The following is a 15624-nucleotide window of genomic DNA, read 5'->3' as shown; positions in this document are numbered from 1 at the left end:
GTGCCGCAGAGAGGATACAGAGACAATGCTGCAGAGACAACACCAAGGAGATGCCACAGAGACAGTGCCGCAGAGAGGATACAGAGACAAGGATACAGAGACAATGCCACAGATAAAGTGCTGCAGAGACAACACCACACAGACAATGCAGCAGAGACAACACCAAGGAGATGCCACTGAGACAGTGCCGCAGAGAGGATACAGCGACAATGCCACAGATAAAGTGCTGCAGAGACAACGCCACAGAGATGTCACAGAGAAAATGCATCAGAGACAGTGCCGCAGAAAGGATACAGAGACAATGCTGCAGACAGAAGGCTACAGAGACAATGCCAGAGATAAAGTGCTGCAGAGAGAACACCACACAGACAATGCCGCAGAGACTACACCAAGGAGATGCCACAGAGACAATGCTGCAGAGACAACACCACGGAGATGCCACAGAGACAATGCTGCAGAGAGGATACAGAGACAACGCCGCAGAGACAAGGCTACAGAGACAATGCCACAGACAAAGTGCTGCAGAGACAACGCCACACAGACAATGCTGCAGAGACAACACCACAGAGATGCCACAGAGACAATGCCGCAGAGAGAAGGATACAGAGACAATGATGCAGAGACAAGGCCACAGATAAAGTGCTGTAGAAACAACGCCACACAGGCAATGCTGCAGAGACAACACGGCAGGGACCACACTACAGAGATAAAGTTGCAGAGATCATGCTACAGAGATACAACTGCCGGGATTACGCTTCATTGTCTACATCAATGTCCGTCCAAAACTAGATCAGTGCCAAACCGTGCCGCCAGCACAGCAATCCCATCATACTCCTGCCAGTTAGCCCTGGCCAGGGCAAGAGCAGTAATATCTTGTGTGGTAAGGGGTAAGTGACAGTGCTCTGTATGCTGACTCACACAACGGGATAAAGCCAACTAATGGCTGTAACCTATATAACACTATGGACAAGGCCCAGGGCGCCAATACCTATACAAGACATATTTATAAATACTGAGAGGAATAGAAATTGTTACGTACGCAATATTATTTGGGAGTATTCACTGAGAATAGGTGAATAATTGTTTAAACTTATGTGATTAATGAGTAATACTTGATGTTAATTAATAGTTAGCAATTAATGTGAAGTTGGATATACTATCCCCAACTGCAGGTACAGATACAGCTATACAGGGATGCAGCGGACAGGCCGTTCACCCAGAACAACATGGCAGATTTAGCGTTCGTATTCATTTCCCAGAAGCTAAAGGAAAAAGAAAAGCCTGGCCCTGCTCTTCCTGGTCGCTGCCTGCCTGTGAGAGGAAGTGTAACTGTGCAGGGTAGGGAAGGGCAAACGTAATGTTGTGTTATGCATTCCTTCGCAGCAGGCATGGAAGCGATTAGGGAAAGCCTTAGAGATAGAGAAAGAAGAGGTCTGATCATACAGATTTCCCGGAGCGGAAAAACCAATGACCCAAGAAATTATCCCCCACCGCCACACAGATAATATAAATCCATAGCACTCCGACTGAGAGGAAAATTCCTAAACCTGCGGCTGTACGAATAGCGTATACTGTTGGGTTAATCACATATAACGCTGGCAGTGAAAGGGTTGACCGTGTTGGTATCATACAGGGCCGTAACTAGGGGTGGACTGGCAATGCTGTCTCATGATGTCACCTGTTTGGGAGGCAGGGCCAGCATCGCCCAATTATTGCCTTGGTATCAAAGTGGTCTATTTATGGAAGGGAGAAAGTCCCTAAACCCATAGAAATCAGCTGTATTCACCGGATTGATGCATTCTCCATGCCTGTATTTATTTAGCCCCATGGGATGCAATGATCGTCACCAGCATACAGCCTCTGTAAACATTTCCCACTGTCCACACACCCCCTGACCGGAAACCAGCCAACAAGCTAGCACTCTCTCTTCTCCCCAACTCATACTACCAATAACAAACTCACAATCTGGCCGCATATTAATATTTTTCATGTGAGGAATTATTTTTTAATTCATGCTTTTGAATAAAATTCTATTTTATTTGGATTATACTGAGAAAAACAGATAAAGAGTTATACTTTTATACATGATTGGGCGTCACTCTTGACTCCTCCCTCTCCTTTGCACCGTACATCCAAGCTCTGGCGCAATCTTGTCGGTTCCAGCTACGCAACATTGCTCGCATCAGGCCATTTCTCTCCCAGAGTGCAACTAAACTCATCATCCACTCACTGGTCATCTCACGACTCGACTACTGCAATGTTCTCCTCACTGGCCTCACTTGCTCCCATCTCACTCCACTCCAATCTGTCCTCAACTCTGCAGCTAGGCTCATCTTCCTCTCCCGCCGATCCACATCTACCACTCCCCTTCGACAAAATCTACACTGGCTCCCATTCCCCTACAGAATCCTCTTCAAACTCCTCACCCTCACATACAAGGCCATCTCTAATTCCACTGCTCCCTACATCTCCAACCTCCTCTCCCTTCATACTCCCTCCCGCCCACTACGGTCGGCTGATGACCGTCGCCTCTCCTCTGCCTTGGTCACTGCTTCCCATGCACGAGTTCAGGATTTTGCCCGTGCTGCACCCCTTCAGTGGAACACGCTCCCCCGCTCCATTAGACTCTCCCCGATCTTGCAAAACTTCAAACGGGCACTGAAAACCCAGCTATTTATCAAAGCGTACCCCTCCAATGCATAACCTAGTCCTTAGGCTGCTCCTCCATCCCCCTGCCCCACGCCTTGGACATCTCTGCTTAGCTTGCACCTCATGTCATCTGTCTGTTACCCCTCCCCACTAGATTGTTAGCTCTTCAGAGCAGGGCCCTCTTTCCTATTGTTGTCTAAGCCCTCTTCTCGACACATTTCACTCAGCGACCATCTTTACCTGTTTTTTTCCTACTGGTAAAGGCTCCTCTCTATCTATGGCCGCCAGCCCCAAGTAGTACAATGATTACTCCCTCGCTACTTACATCTAAGCTGTATTATGTATGAGAATTGTGGTGCTCTTTGTTACCTGCACTCCATTTTTGTTATTTAATTACTGTTATGCTAAGTTTTGTCTCCCTGTACTGTCCTTTGTACGGCGCTGCGAAACACTTGTGGCGCCCTATAAATAAAATGTAATAATAATAATAATAATAATAATAATAATAATAATAATAATAATAATGATTATTATCACACAAGTACTGTACATCCAAGACATAATCTACATCGGAAGACATAGAATACTGGAGAGACAAAGCCATCCATGACAGTACACAGAAGCAGTGATAGATTTTACTATTGGGCTGTCTGTATGTACAACACAGATTATATCACACAAATCAATCCCATACCCCCTCACCCTTTCCCTCATTCTGCCACTCACCCTGACCCTCATTCTGCCACTCACAATGGCACTCACCCCACCCCTCATTCTGCCACTCACCTCACCTTTCAGTCTGCCACTTACCCCGCCCCTCATTCTGCCACTCACCTGGTCCCTCGTTCTGCTATTTACCCCATCCCTCGTTCTGCCACTCACCCCGCCCCTCATTCTGCTACTTACCCCGCCCCTCATTCTGCCACTCACCCGGTACCTCGTTCTGCTACTTACCCCGCCCCTCATTCTGCCACTCACCCTTTCCCTCATTCTGCCACTCATCCTGCCCCTTATTCTGCCACTCATCCCTGCCCCTTATTCTGCCACTCACAATGGCACTCACCCCACCCTTCATTCTGCCACTCACCTCACCCCGCCTCTCATTCTGCCACTCACACGGTCCCTCGTTCTGCTACTTACCCCGCTCCTCGTTCTGCTACTTACCCTGCCCCTCATTCTGCCACTCACCCAGCCTGAATAAGGCCCAAAGGCCACAATCCCTGCCGGTTTCTGCATATTATATGTAGGATAAGGGGTATTATACTCTAGCAGTGTACAATGACATTTCCTTTCATGTGGATTCTCATACTGATAAGTGTTTTTATTTATCCCAATAACAAACTGAGAGGTCATTTGTTCAGTGTTAGTTGTGTGTGTTAGTTGTATGCAGGTAGAGTCTGCTCTGTGCGGAACCGTTTACCATAATGTCTCTTAATGCAGTCTGATAATGCAGAACCATTTACCACCACATATAGAAACCTTTTCATACATTGGCATGTTGAGATTGCACAAGCTTCCAACTTCTAATAATATAAACCTAATACTGTATATATCTAACCTGATAATTAATTCCAAGCAGTTTATATGTTGATATCAAGTTAGCCATTTATTCCGCTCAGAAAATGTTAAATATAATAAATTCTGTGCATATTGCTCTCTCTTTTCTCTCCAACACTTACAGTGTGTCCTATATGAATCCGGAAGCAGTACAACAAAATACTTATCTGCTATTTTTGATCCCTTTAAAGTAATACAGTGGAACCAGTATTAACATAGAAACATAGGGGGTATTCAATTAGTGCCGTTTTTATCAACCAGTCGAAAAAAATGGCACTTTTAGCCCGTGTTTAGGTTGAATTTGCCACCGATCCACTTGTTTTGATGAATTTGCGGGCGTTTTCACCCTTTTTGGATCCGTTTTCACCCATGCCGATTCGACAAAATAAATTAATAAAAAGGCATGGGCGAAAAGGGATTCAAAAATGGGCGACAATGCCCACAATTGAATACATGAATACCCCCCATAGAATTTGACGGCAGATAAGAACTACTTGACCCATCTAGTCTGCCCCTTTTTTAACCTTATTGTTACCTCAAACCCTATTTTATCCTTATTTTTTTGTAAGGATATCCTTATGTCTATCCCGTGCATGTTTACATTGCTCTACTGTCTTAACATCTACCACCTCTGCTGGGAGGCTATTCCACTTGTCCACTACCCTTTCTGAACCTACTTCCCTCCAATTTCAGATAGTAGGGATCCTGTGTGCAGTCTCTGTCCAAGCCCCTCTCCTCTATAGCTGGCAGTGTATATTACTGAGCGCTAGTGGACTCTGACGTGGGTCCAGAGTTGACTGCGCATGCGCAGGCCTCCGGGGTAATAGCACGGCAACCATTTTCTCTGTGATTTCCCTACTGCACATACTTACCGACATTTTCTTTCTCCTCTCCGGGAGAAGCCTGGAGAGGAGACGCTGCAGTGACTTCGGGGTGCGGGGCCGGACTGTGACATCACTAAGCCCCGCCCCCACACAGGGAAATGCCGCGATTCGCGGGTCCGCGGGAAGGGGGCGGAGCTAAAATGACGCGATTTGCGTCATTTTAACCCCTTCTCCACCCGACGGACCCGCGAATCGGGAGGTTATCTCTCCATCCTGCTCGCATCACTAGGGTGCGAGCAGGATGCGGGAGACCTGCCCACTCTTCCGGGGGAGCGGGGGGCTACCCCAAAAAACGGGAGCCTCCCGCAGCTTCCGGGAGAGTATTTAAGTATGCTACTGCATATGCGCTAAACTCTGGGAAAATGGTGTGGCAGACATTTTCCCGGTGATTTTGCAGCACTGCCACTGCGGGACTCCGGAGGTATGTACTGAGGAAACGGGTGCAGTGTATTATAAATATGCAACTGAGGAGAACACAGAAATAACTTATCATATGTTCATATGACCGACTTGTCAGCCATATCACAGCACGGAAGATGGTCTCCCATCATTCATACCTGCATACCAGATATCAGTCAGCTGTAATTGCACATTACACAGCAGTGTCAGAACTCTACACTAGGAGATCCCAATGGATGAACGAGGGAGCACTGAGAACCTCCCTCAGACTGGAAGTGACAGCAGGATGTAACTAGCTTCCTTGTGAGATCATTTACATTCTCGCACAGCATGTCTCACTGGGGCTCATTCAGAGTTGATCGCTAGCGGAAATGTTCGCTGCGCAGCAAGGAAGCAAAGAAACGGCACTTCTGCGAATGCTTATGAGGCGCAATGCGCACGCGCGACGTACCTTCACAACGGCCGATGTAGTTTCACACAAGGTCTAGCGAAGCTTTTCAGTCGCACTGCTGGCCGCAGAGTGATTGACATGAAGTGGGCGTTTCTGGGTGTCAACTGACCGTTTTCAGGGAATGTTCGAAAAAAACGCAGGCGTGCCAGGAAAAACGCAGGCGTGGCTGGGCGAACGCAGGGCGTGTTTGTGACGTCAAATTCGGAAACTGAACAGTCTGAAGTCATCGCAAGCGGTGAGTAGGTATTGAGCTACTCTAAAACTGCACAAAATTATTTTGTAGCCGCTCTGCGATCCTTTCGTTCGCACTTCTGCTAAGCTAAAATACACTCCCAGTGGGAGGCGACATAGCGTTTGCACGGCTGCTAAAAACTGCTAGCGAGCGAACAACTCGGAATGACCCCCACTGTACCAAGCTTAGTCAGCCTGCGGCTGTAGAACCACAAGTCCCAGTATGCACTGATAGAGTCTATAAAGAGCTTAGGCAAACTGTAGCTTTCAAGCTGTAGTAGAAGCACAAGTCCCAGGATGCACTGCCATATTATATATCAAATGTTATTTATATAGCGCACACACATTTTGCAGCGCTGTATAGAGAATATTTGTCTATTCTCATCAGTCCCCGCCCAGTGGATTTTATAATCTATATTCCCTACTGCATGTACACGCACACACATTCACGTTACAGTTATTTTTGTTGGGAACCAATTAACCTATCAGTATATTTTTGGATTGTGGGATTGTGGGAGGAAACCAGAGTACCCGGAGGAATCCCACACAAGTACGGGGAGAATATACAAACTCCACACAGTTAGGGCCATGGTGGGAATCGAACCCATAACCTCAGTGCTGTGAGACAGTAATGCTAACCATTAAACCAAATTTATTATATCCACCACCAGTTGTGGAACTACAAGTCCCAGTGTGCACTGCCAGACAAGCTTTGACAACGTTTTGCTCTCAAGCGGTTGTGGAACTAGAAGTCCTTGTATGTTATTGCAGCTGAGACTTGTTCATTAACAGCTGGAGAGCCACAGCTCGTCTGCCCCTGCCACGTGGTGCCCAACTGAACCCTCTGGCTACCTTAGCAACAGACACTGATCATGAAAGAGACCTGATGGTTTTTTCTGGTTACAGTGTTACTTGTATGTATAATAAATAATATGTGTTATATGTAACTTCTTTAGTTATTCTTACAGGGGTACCCCCCAAAAAACAAATTAACACAGGTTGAGTATCCCATATCCAAATATTCTGAAATACGGAATATTTAGAAATACGGAATTTTTTGAGTGAGATAGTGAAACCTTTGTTTTCTGATGGCTCAATGTACACAAACTTTGTTCAGTACACAAAATTATTCAAAATATTGTATGAAATGACCTTCAGGCTGTGTGTATAAGGTGTATATGAAACATAAATGTATTCTGTGCTTAGACTTGGGTCCCATCCCCATAATATCTCAATATGGTATGCAATTATTCCAAAATACGGAAAAATCCCATATTCAAAATACTTCTGGTCCCAAGCATTTTGGATATGGGATACTCAACCTGTATAGGAAAACATTTAGAAGTCTATTAGTGGGTATAATAAAACTATTTGGTGTACAATTGGGTCATATGCATTTTAAAAATGTGAAAAATGATTGAATGCATTTTTTCAGCAAAATAATTTCTCTAATTAAATTAGGGGTATATAAAAATGGGTATAAGTATATATTTGGGTCATTTATAGGGACTTTCTTTTTTTATTTATTAAACGACTACTCACACCTGCAAGCCTAAAAACACTTGTCCCGCTCATAAATCACACACCTTGTACCCCAGTTTCCATCACTTTGCAATTTTTGACCCCAAAAATGACATTTCTTTATTGGCCAATTAAAAATAATGAAAAACTTCTAAGTTCCTAATTACCTATTCAGGCGGGTGTCACAGGTGTTCAGAACAAACCCCCCATATTTTTTTACTTAAATAGGGATTTTGCACTACTTATCCCCTGCTCAGAGGTGGTGAAGTGAAGTTTGCAATAAAACCTACGGAGACTTTTAGCTGATAACTTTTCGCAGCTAATTGGATACCGAGGTTTCACGATTGCGCTAAAAAGTCCTATTATCGTGACACTGCGTTTTTGCGGCTAACAGATACCGCCCTTGTCTTTAAATGAATTATAAAGACTAAGAAGCAGTCAGTATTGCAGACTCATGTAAATATATATAAAACAATAGTTTCACGCTGCAGAATAATGTATGCTCACCTATCCATCTACTCTACACAAACAAAGCGAAACTATGTATTAAATATTATATTAAATAAAAAAGTCCAATCCCATAGGCTGGAATCGCGTCCCAAGTATTTGCTATTTTCATAGTAAAGTTTTGTAGGAACAAGAACATATTGGCTAGACCACAGGTTCTCAAACTCGGTCCTCAGGACCCCACACGGTGCATGTTTTGCAGGTCTCCTCACAGAATCACAACCACACCTGTGGACCTTTTAAAATGTGTCAGTGAGTAATTAATACACCTGTGCACCTGCTGGGTTACCTGCAAAACATGCACTGTGTGGGGTCCTGAGGACAGAGTTTGAGAACCACTGGGCTAGACGATCAGAATGTCCTGACAACAAGCTGAGAAGGGAACTTGGCTGCAGTAAGGTGCTAGAGGCAGAGCCCCATCATTACCTGAGAAGTCAGCCAGGGCAGAGACCTGTCTGGTCCAGAGGAGGAGGATGCAGCAGCACACAAGGCTGCTGGTGCAGGTAGCCTGTCTCCCATCACAGCCATCTGCCTGGGTCATGGTGTGGAGATCTCTCCTGGGGACTCACATGATCTGCTCTCAGTCCTGTCTCAGGGACCTGCAGAGACAGGAGTCTGCACAGACAGAGTGACTCAGAGTCCTGATGAAGTTACTGCACATCCACTGTGTCTCAGTCCAGGCTGCTTCCCTCGCACACACCCCCTTCCCTGCTGCTGGGTCTGATCTTACTCCAGGAGGCCTGCCAGGTGTTCCATAGGGCACAGGCTTGCAGGCACCTTGCAGCTGGCTGCTTGTCTATCGGTTGCAGTGCCCAGCCTGTGCCATCATCCCTGATCACTGGGAATAAACAGAAGAGCCCTCCCTGCTCCAGCAGCACGTGGAATGTGTGGCAGCCAGACATTGCCTCCCACTTGGAGAGTCAATGGAGCTCTCAGACATGGGCAGCTGGCGCCATCTAGTGGCTATCTTCCTAATTGTTCAAAGTGTGAGCAAATTAGTGCTCTCTAAGGGCCTAGATCAGACCTGATCGCAGCAGCAAATTTGTTAGCAGTTGGCCAAAACCGTGTGCACTGCAGGTGGGGCAGATGTAAGATGCGCAGAGAGAGGTAGATTGGGGAGGGTTATATTGTTTCTATGCAGGGTAAATACTGGCTGCGTTATTTTTACACTGCAATTTAGATTTCAGTTTGAACACACCCCACCCAAATCTAACTCTCACTGCACATGTTACATCTGCCCCCCTCCCCCCTGCAGTGCACAAGGCTTTGTCCATTAGCTAACAAATTAGCTGCTGCGATCAGGTCTAAACTAGGCCCTAATTTTCAAGATACACTGCGGTTTATTTACTAAGTGGCGGGTTTGATATTTCCAGCGGGATTGGTGCATTTTTTTCAGCGGGATAGCATGCTGCAGATTTACTAAAGCTAAAACCGCCGTAATCTGTCCATTGATCGTTTTCCATTATAGGTAGCATAGTACCCCCGGCGGGTTTAGAACTTTCCATTATAGGTAGTATAATACCCCCGGCGGGTTTAAACGGCGGGTTTAGAACTGGTCACAAACCTGCCACCAAACCTGCCCGAATAACACACCCTCCAACTGGACCTTTTTGGCAGGTACAGTAACTTTTTTTATGGTCTGTACCGATTTTTGGCTCTCCAAACGTCCAGTGAAAGTATAGGAAAAGGGGCGTGACCACGCCCCCTCTACCAGTGACCACACCCCTTTCCTAATTTGTACCGATTTTTATGTGTAAAATGTTGGAGGGTATGAAATAAATGACCTGTCTCAGTTTGTAGAAAGTGCTGCACTGATCTCTTAAAAAATGGCATCTAGTTCCCCCCAAATTGATAACCAGCCCTAGACCTTTAAGCCTAGGCCGGAGGCGGAAAAAGTGGTGATTTAGCCCAATTACCACTATTCCCGTTGGAAGGAACACACACCGCCCACTGCGCTCCGTCCCGCTCAGGCAGTGCGACACACGCTACAGGAGGAACAGTGTCTCTCTGTCCACTGCAGGAGGAACTGTGTCATCGGTCTCCGCCTCCCCGATGCTCCAGCACTTGAGGGTAAACACTAGAGGATGTGCACCCAGTGTAATGTATACACAGGAGACAAGGTACTAAGGGGTACATTTACTAAGCAGTGATAAGAGAGGAGAAGTGAGCCAGTGAAGTTGCCCATGGCAACCAAACAGCACTGAAGTAACATCTATAATTTGCATACTATAAAATTATACAGAGCTGCTGATTTGTTGTTGGGGAAACTTCTCCACTGGCTCACTTCTCCGCTTTTATCACTGCTCAGTAAATGTACCCGTGAGTACACTATACTCCAACAGTAGCAGTTACCAGCTGGTGACTGTACCAAACAAGTAGGTACCAGTGTTGGATGCAGTAACGTAAGTAAAACAGGCAGGTCTCTTGGAGATAAAGGGGAGACGTCTGTTCCCCCACACTATGTCACTCTACCCTGTACCAAGATGGCACTTAGCATGTGCAGTTCTATCCTCGGTGGCCATCTTGTTTAGGGAATGAAGCTTCCCTGGGTGGAACTACTATGGAGCATGCGCAGTAGTGTTTGGCATAATGTGACCTGGAAGCTCTACAGTGTGTTTAACACATTTGTGGTGCAGGAAGTAGTTACACAGTATAAATGTTAACATCGCCAGCATATTATATTGGCAATTTTAGTTGCCCTGTGCCCCCCATAAACTTTGATCCGGCCCTCTCCCCGCACCCTAATTCTAGTCATAGCATACCTCCCAAATTTATAGCCGGAGGGAAAGGGGACGTGGCTTCGCGGGAGTGCCACGATCGCAAGCAATGCCCCCATTTTCCTCACTGAGGCAGCATGCCACGCACTCTGAGCTGCTGGCCATGCCCCCTCTCCCTCCGTCTCCTCGTGAATAGATGCTGTGCGCATGTGCACAGCATCTATTCACCGCTGATAGAGCCTCCCAACTGCCCCCCCACACCGTGTTACACTGCGGTCCGCGGGTGGGACAGCGGGACAGTCCCAAAAAACGGGACTGTCCTGCAAAAATTGGGACAGTTGGGAGGTATGGTCATAGGCCAGTTGGTGACCCCCTCCTAGGTGTGCCCAGCCCCAGTGTCATTCACACTATGGCCATTGGTGGGTTTGTGGTTAAAAATAATATGTTAATAATACCCCTTTCACACCGCAGAAATAACCATGTATCGACCCGTTATATTGCCGTTTCGACGCGGGTCGCTGTGCGGTGTTAAAGGGTCACTCCTGAATTTCCGTGTTGCCTGATCCGGTAATTGAACCTGGGAATAAAGAAGGGTTACTACCGGGTTATTACCGGGTCAGGCGCACTGTAAATGGGTTGCCACATCGATGCGACCCAGGACCCATTCACAGTATAGGCAGAGGCGGCGTGGAGACAATCTCATCTCCCAGCACCATCTCCGCACATGCCACCGATGCCGCCGACGTCCCCGCCTCCGATGGCAACCCGACCCAACATATTGCCTGGTCAGGAAGCCAGTTGAAAAGGGTCCATTGCCGGGACTGTGTGACTCGGCATTTGCAATGTGAAAGCGGTATAAATAGATTTAATGTTCTTTATGTTTTTATGACATTTTCACAGGTCCCTGAAAACAATATATCATCATTGGCAGATGCAGATGTATTGGGTGTCCACACGTCACCTACATATAATTAGAGATGAGCGGGTTCGGTTCTCAGACAACTGAACCCTAACGAACTTCACTACCCGAGCCCGGCTCAGGATTTCCCGCCTGACTCGGAAACCAGAACGAGACAAAACGTCATCATCCCGCTGTCGGATTCTCGCGGGGTTTGAATTACATATAAAGATCCACTGATACTGCCGTATATGTCCAGCGGTACTGCCGTATAAATCCAGTTATAGTGCTGTATAATTCCAGTGGTATTGGCGTTTAATTCCAGCGGTACTGGCATATAAATCCAGTCCAGTGATACTGCCGTATATGTCCAATGGTACTACCGTATAAATCCAGTGGGACTGCTGTGTAATTCCAGTGATCCTTCCGTATAATTCTAGTGGTACTGGTGTATAAATCCAGTGATACTGCTGTATAATTCCAGTGGTACTGCCGTATAATTCCAGTGATCCTGCTGTATAATTCCGTATATGTCCAGTGATACTGCCATATATGTCCAGCGGTACTGCCGTATAAATCCAGTGATCCTGCCGTATAATTCCAGTGGTACTGGCGTATAAATCCAGTGGTACTGCTGTATAATTTCAGTGGTATTGGTGTACAATTCCAGCGGTACTGGCGTATAACTCCAGTCCAGTGATACTGCCGTATATGTCCAGCGGTACTGCCATATAATTCCTGTGATACTGCCGTATAATTCCAGTGATCCTGCCGTATAATTCCAGTGGTACTGGCGTATAAATCCAGTGATACTGCCATATAATTCCAGTGGTACTGGCATATAATTCCAGTGATCCTGCCGTATAATTCCAGTGGGACTGGCGTATAATTCCAGCTGTACTGGCGTATAAATCCAGTCCAGTGATCCTGCCGTATATGTCCAGTGGTACTGCCGTATAATTACAGTGATACTGTTGTATAATTCCAGTGGTACTGGCGTATAATTCCAGTGATACTGCTGTATAATTCCAGTGATATTGCCGTATAATTCCAGTGGTACTGCCGTATAAATCCAGTCCAGTGGTGCTACCATATAAATTCAGTGGTACTGTCCTGTGCTGTATATTATTTACTCCAAATAAAGGGGTTATTAATATTTAATCCAAATAATTTTCACAGGGTTTGCCCTGTGTGGTGTAGAGGTACGCTCTCCTGTACCGCATATTGTAATATAACTCCAGAAAAATAATGGAGAACAAAAATTTTGAGGATAAAATAGGGAAAGATCAAGAACTACTTCCTCCTAGTGCTGAAGCTGCTGCCACTAGTCATGACAGACGATGAAATGCCATCAACGTCGTCCGCCAAGGCCGATGCCCAATGTCATAGTAGAGGGCATGTCAAATCCAAAAAAATAAATTTAAATGGTCTGAGGAGAAATGTAAACTTGCCAATATGCCATTTATGACACGGAGTGGCAAGGAACGGCTAAAGCCCTGGACTATGTTCATGACTAGTGGTTCATACTCCCGCTAGAAAAATACAAAAAGAGTTAAGCTGGCAAAAGCACAGCAAAGAACTGTACATTCTAAGATGGTATCACAAATCCCCAAGGAGAGTACAAGTGTGTTGGTGGGTTGCGATGCCTGACCTTCCCAACACTGGACGGGAAGAGATGGTTTGCACGCCCTCTGCAAGTGCTGGAGGGAGCACCCACAGTCCAGTTTCTGATATTCAAATTGAAGATGTCACTGTTGAAGTACACCAGGATGAGGATATGGGTGTTGCTGGCGCTGAGGAGGAAGTTGACAAGTAGGATTCTGATGGTGATGTGGTTTGTTTAAATCAGGCACGGGGGGGAGACACCTGTTGTCCGTGGGATGAAGAATTCCTTTGTGATGCATGGGCATAATGCCAAAAAGACACCTCTTCGGTGTGGAATTATTTATCCACAAATCGGGCCAACAGGTGTCAAGCCGTGTGTTGCCTCTGTCAATCTGTAATAAGTAGGGGTAAGGACGTTAACCACCTAGGAACATCCTCCCTTATACGTCACCTGGAGCGCATTCATCAGAAGTCAGTGTCAAGTTGTGAAACTTTCGGTAAGAACATAAGCAGTCCACTGACACCTAAATCCCTTCTTCCTCTTGTACCCACGCTCCTGCAAGCCACACCACCAACTCCCTCAACGTCAACTTCCTCCTCAGTCAGGAATGTCAGTTGTCCTGCAGGCCATGTCACTGGCAAGACGGAGGCGTACTCTCCTAACCGGGATTCCTCCGGAGGATCCTTGAGTGGTATGCCTACTGCTGCTGCCGCTGCTGTTGTTGCTGCTGGGAGTCGATCGTCATCGCAGAGGGGAAGTCGGAAAACCGCTTGTACTACTTCAACTAAGCAATTGACTGTCCAACAGTCCTTTGTGAGGAAGATGAAATATGACAGCAGTCATCCTTTTGCAAAGCAGATTACTGAGGCCTTGACAGCTATGTTGGTGTTAGACGTGCCTCTGGTATCTGCCATTAGTTCAGTGGGACTTAGAGAATTGTTTGAGGTAGTGTGTCCCCGGTACCAAATCCCATCTAGGTTTCACTTCACTAGGCAGGCAATACCGAGAATGTACAGAGATGTCAGAAAAAGTGTCCTCAGTGTCCTAAAAAATGCAGTTGTACCCACTGTCCACTTAACCACGGACATGTGGACAAGTGGAACAAGGCAGACTAAGGACTATATGACTGACAGCCCACTGGGTAGATGTATTGCCTCCCGCAGCAACAACAACAGCAGCGGCACCAGTAGCAGCATCTCGCAAACGCCAACTCATTCCTAGGCAGGCCACGCTATGAATCACCGCTTTCCGTAAGAGGCACAACGCTGACAACCTCTTACGGAAACTGAGGGACATCATCGCCCAATGGCTTACCCCAATTAGACTCTCCTGGGGATTTGTGATATCGGACAATGCCACCAATATTGTGCGTGCATTACATCTGGGCAAATTCCAGCACTTCCCATGTTTTGCACATACAATTAATTTGGTGGTACAGAATTTTTTTTAAAATGACAGGGGCGTGCAGGAGATGCTGTCGGTGGCCCGTAAAATTGCGGGCCACTGTGTGCCGAAGACTGGAGCGCCAGTAAACACTCCTGAACCTGCCCTGCCATGACCTGAAGCAAGAGGTGGTAACGAGGTGGAATTCAACACTCTATATGCTTCAGAGGATGGAGGAGCAGCAAAAGGCCATTTAAGCCTATACATCCACCTACGATGTAGGCAAAGGAGGGGGAATGCACCTGACTCAAGCACAGAGGAGAATGATTTCCGTCTTGTGCAAGGTTCTCCAACCCTTCGAACTTGCCACACATGAATTCAGTTCAGACACTGCCAGCTTGAGTCAGGTCATTCCCCTCATCAGGCTTTTGCAAAAGCAGCTGGAGAAATTGAAGGAGGAACAAAGACAGAGCAATTCCACTAAGTATGTGGGACTTGTGGATGGAGCCCTTCATTCGCTTTGCCAGGATTCAAGGGTGGTCAATCTGTTGAAATCAGAGCACTACATTTTGGCCACCGTGCTCAATCCTAGGTTTAAAGCCTACGTTGTATCTTTCTTTCCGGCAGACACAAGTCTGCAGTGGTTCAAAGACCTGTGAGAAAATTGTCAACTCAAGTGGAACGTGACCAGTCAACAGCTCTTCCTTCACATTCTCCCGCAACTGGGGCTGCGAGGAAAAGGATAAGATTTCCTAGCCCAACCACTGGCGGTGATGCAGGGCAGTCAGGAGCGAAAGCTGACATTTGGTCCGGACTAAAGG

General features: G+C 46.5%; 1 protein-coding gene across 2 annotated transcripts in view; it reads right to left on the bottom strand.

Annotated features, from left to right (window-relative positions):
- The window catches only part of EVA1C (eva-1 homolog C), a 255850-nt gene extending 246687 nt beyond the window's left edge, over positions 1 to 9163 (bottom strand). Inside the window, exon 1 of one of the 2 annotated variants that reach the window (XM_063956440.1) lies at positions 8626 to 9163. In XM_063956440.1, coding sequence (XP_063812510.1) covers positions 8626 to 8727 — 102 coding nt within the window. In that variant the 5' untranslated portion in view covers positions 8728 to 9163. The remainder of the gene's footprint in view (positions 1 to 8625) is intronic. The other variant, XM_063956438.1, reaches the window with a different exon arrangement.
- Positions 9164 to 15624: the final 6461 nt, after the last annotated feature.

The sequence above is a fragment of the Pseudophryne corroboree genome, chromosome 2 (assembly GCF_028390025.1).
Source record: "Pseudophryne corroboree isolate aPseCor3 chromosome 2, aPseCor3.hap2, whole genome shotgun sequence".
In the NCBI taxonomy this organism is placed as follows: domain Eukaryota; kingdom Metazoa; phylum Chordata; class Amphibia; order Anura; family Myobatrachidae; genus Pseudophryne; species Pseudophryne corroboree.
This window is presented reverse-complemented; position numbering and strand designations above follow the sequence as displayed.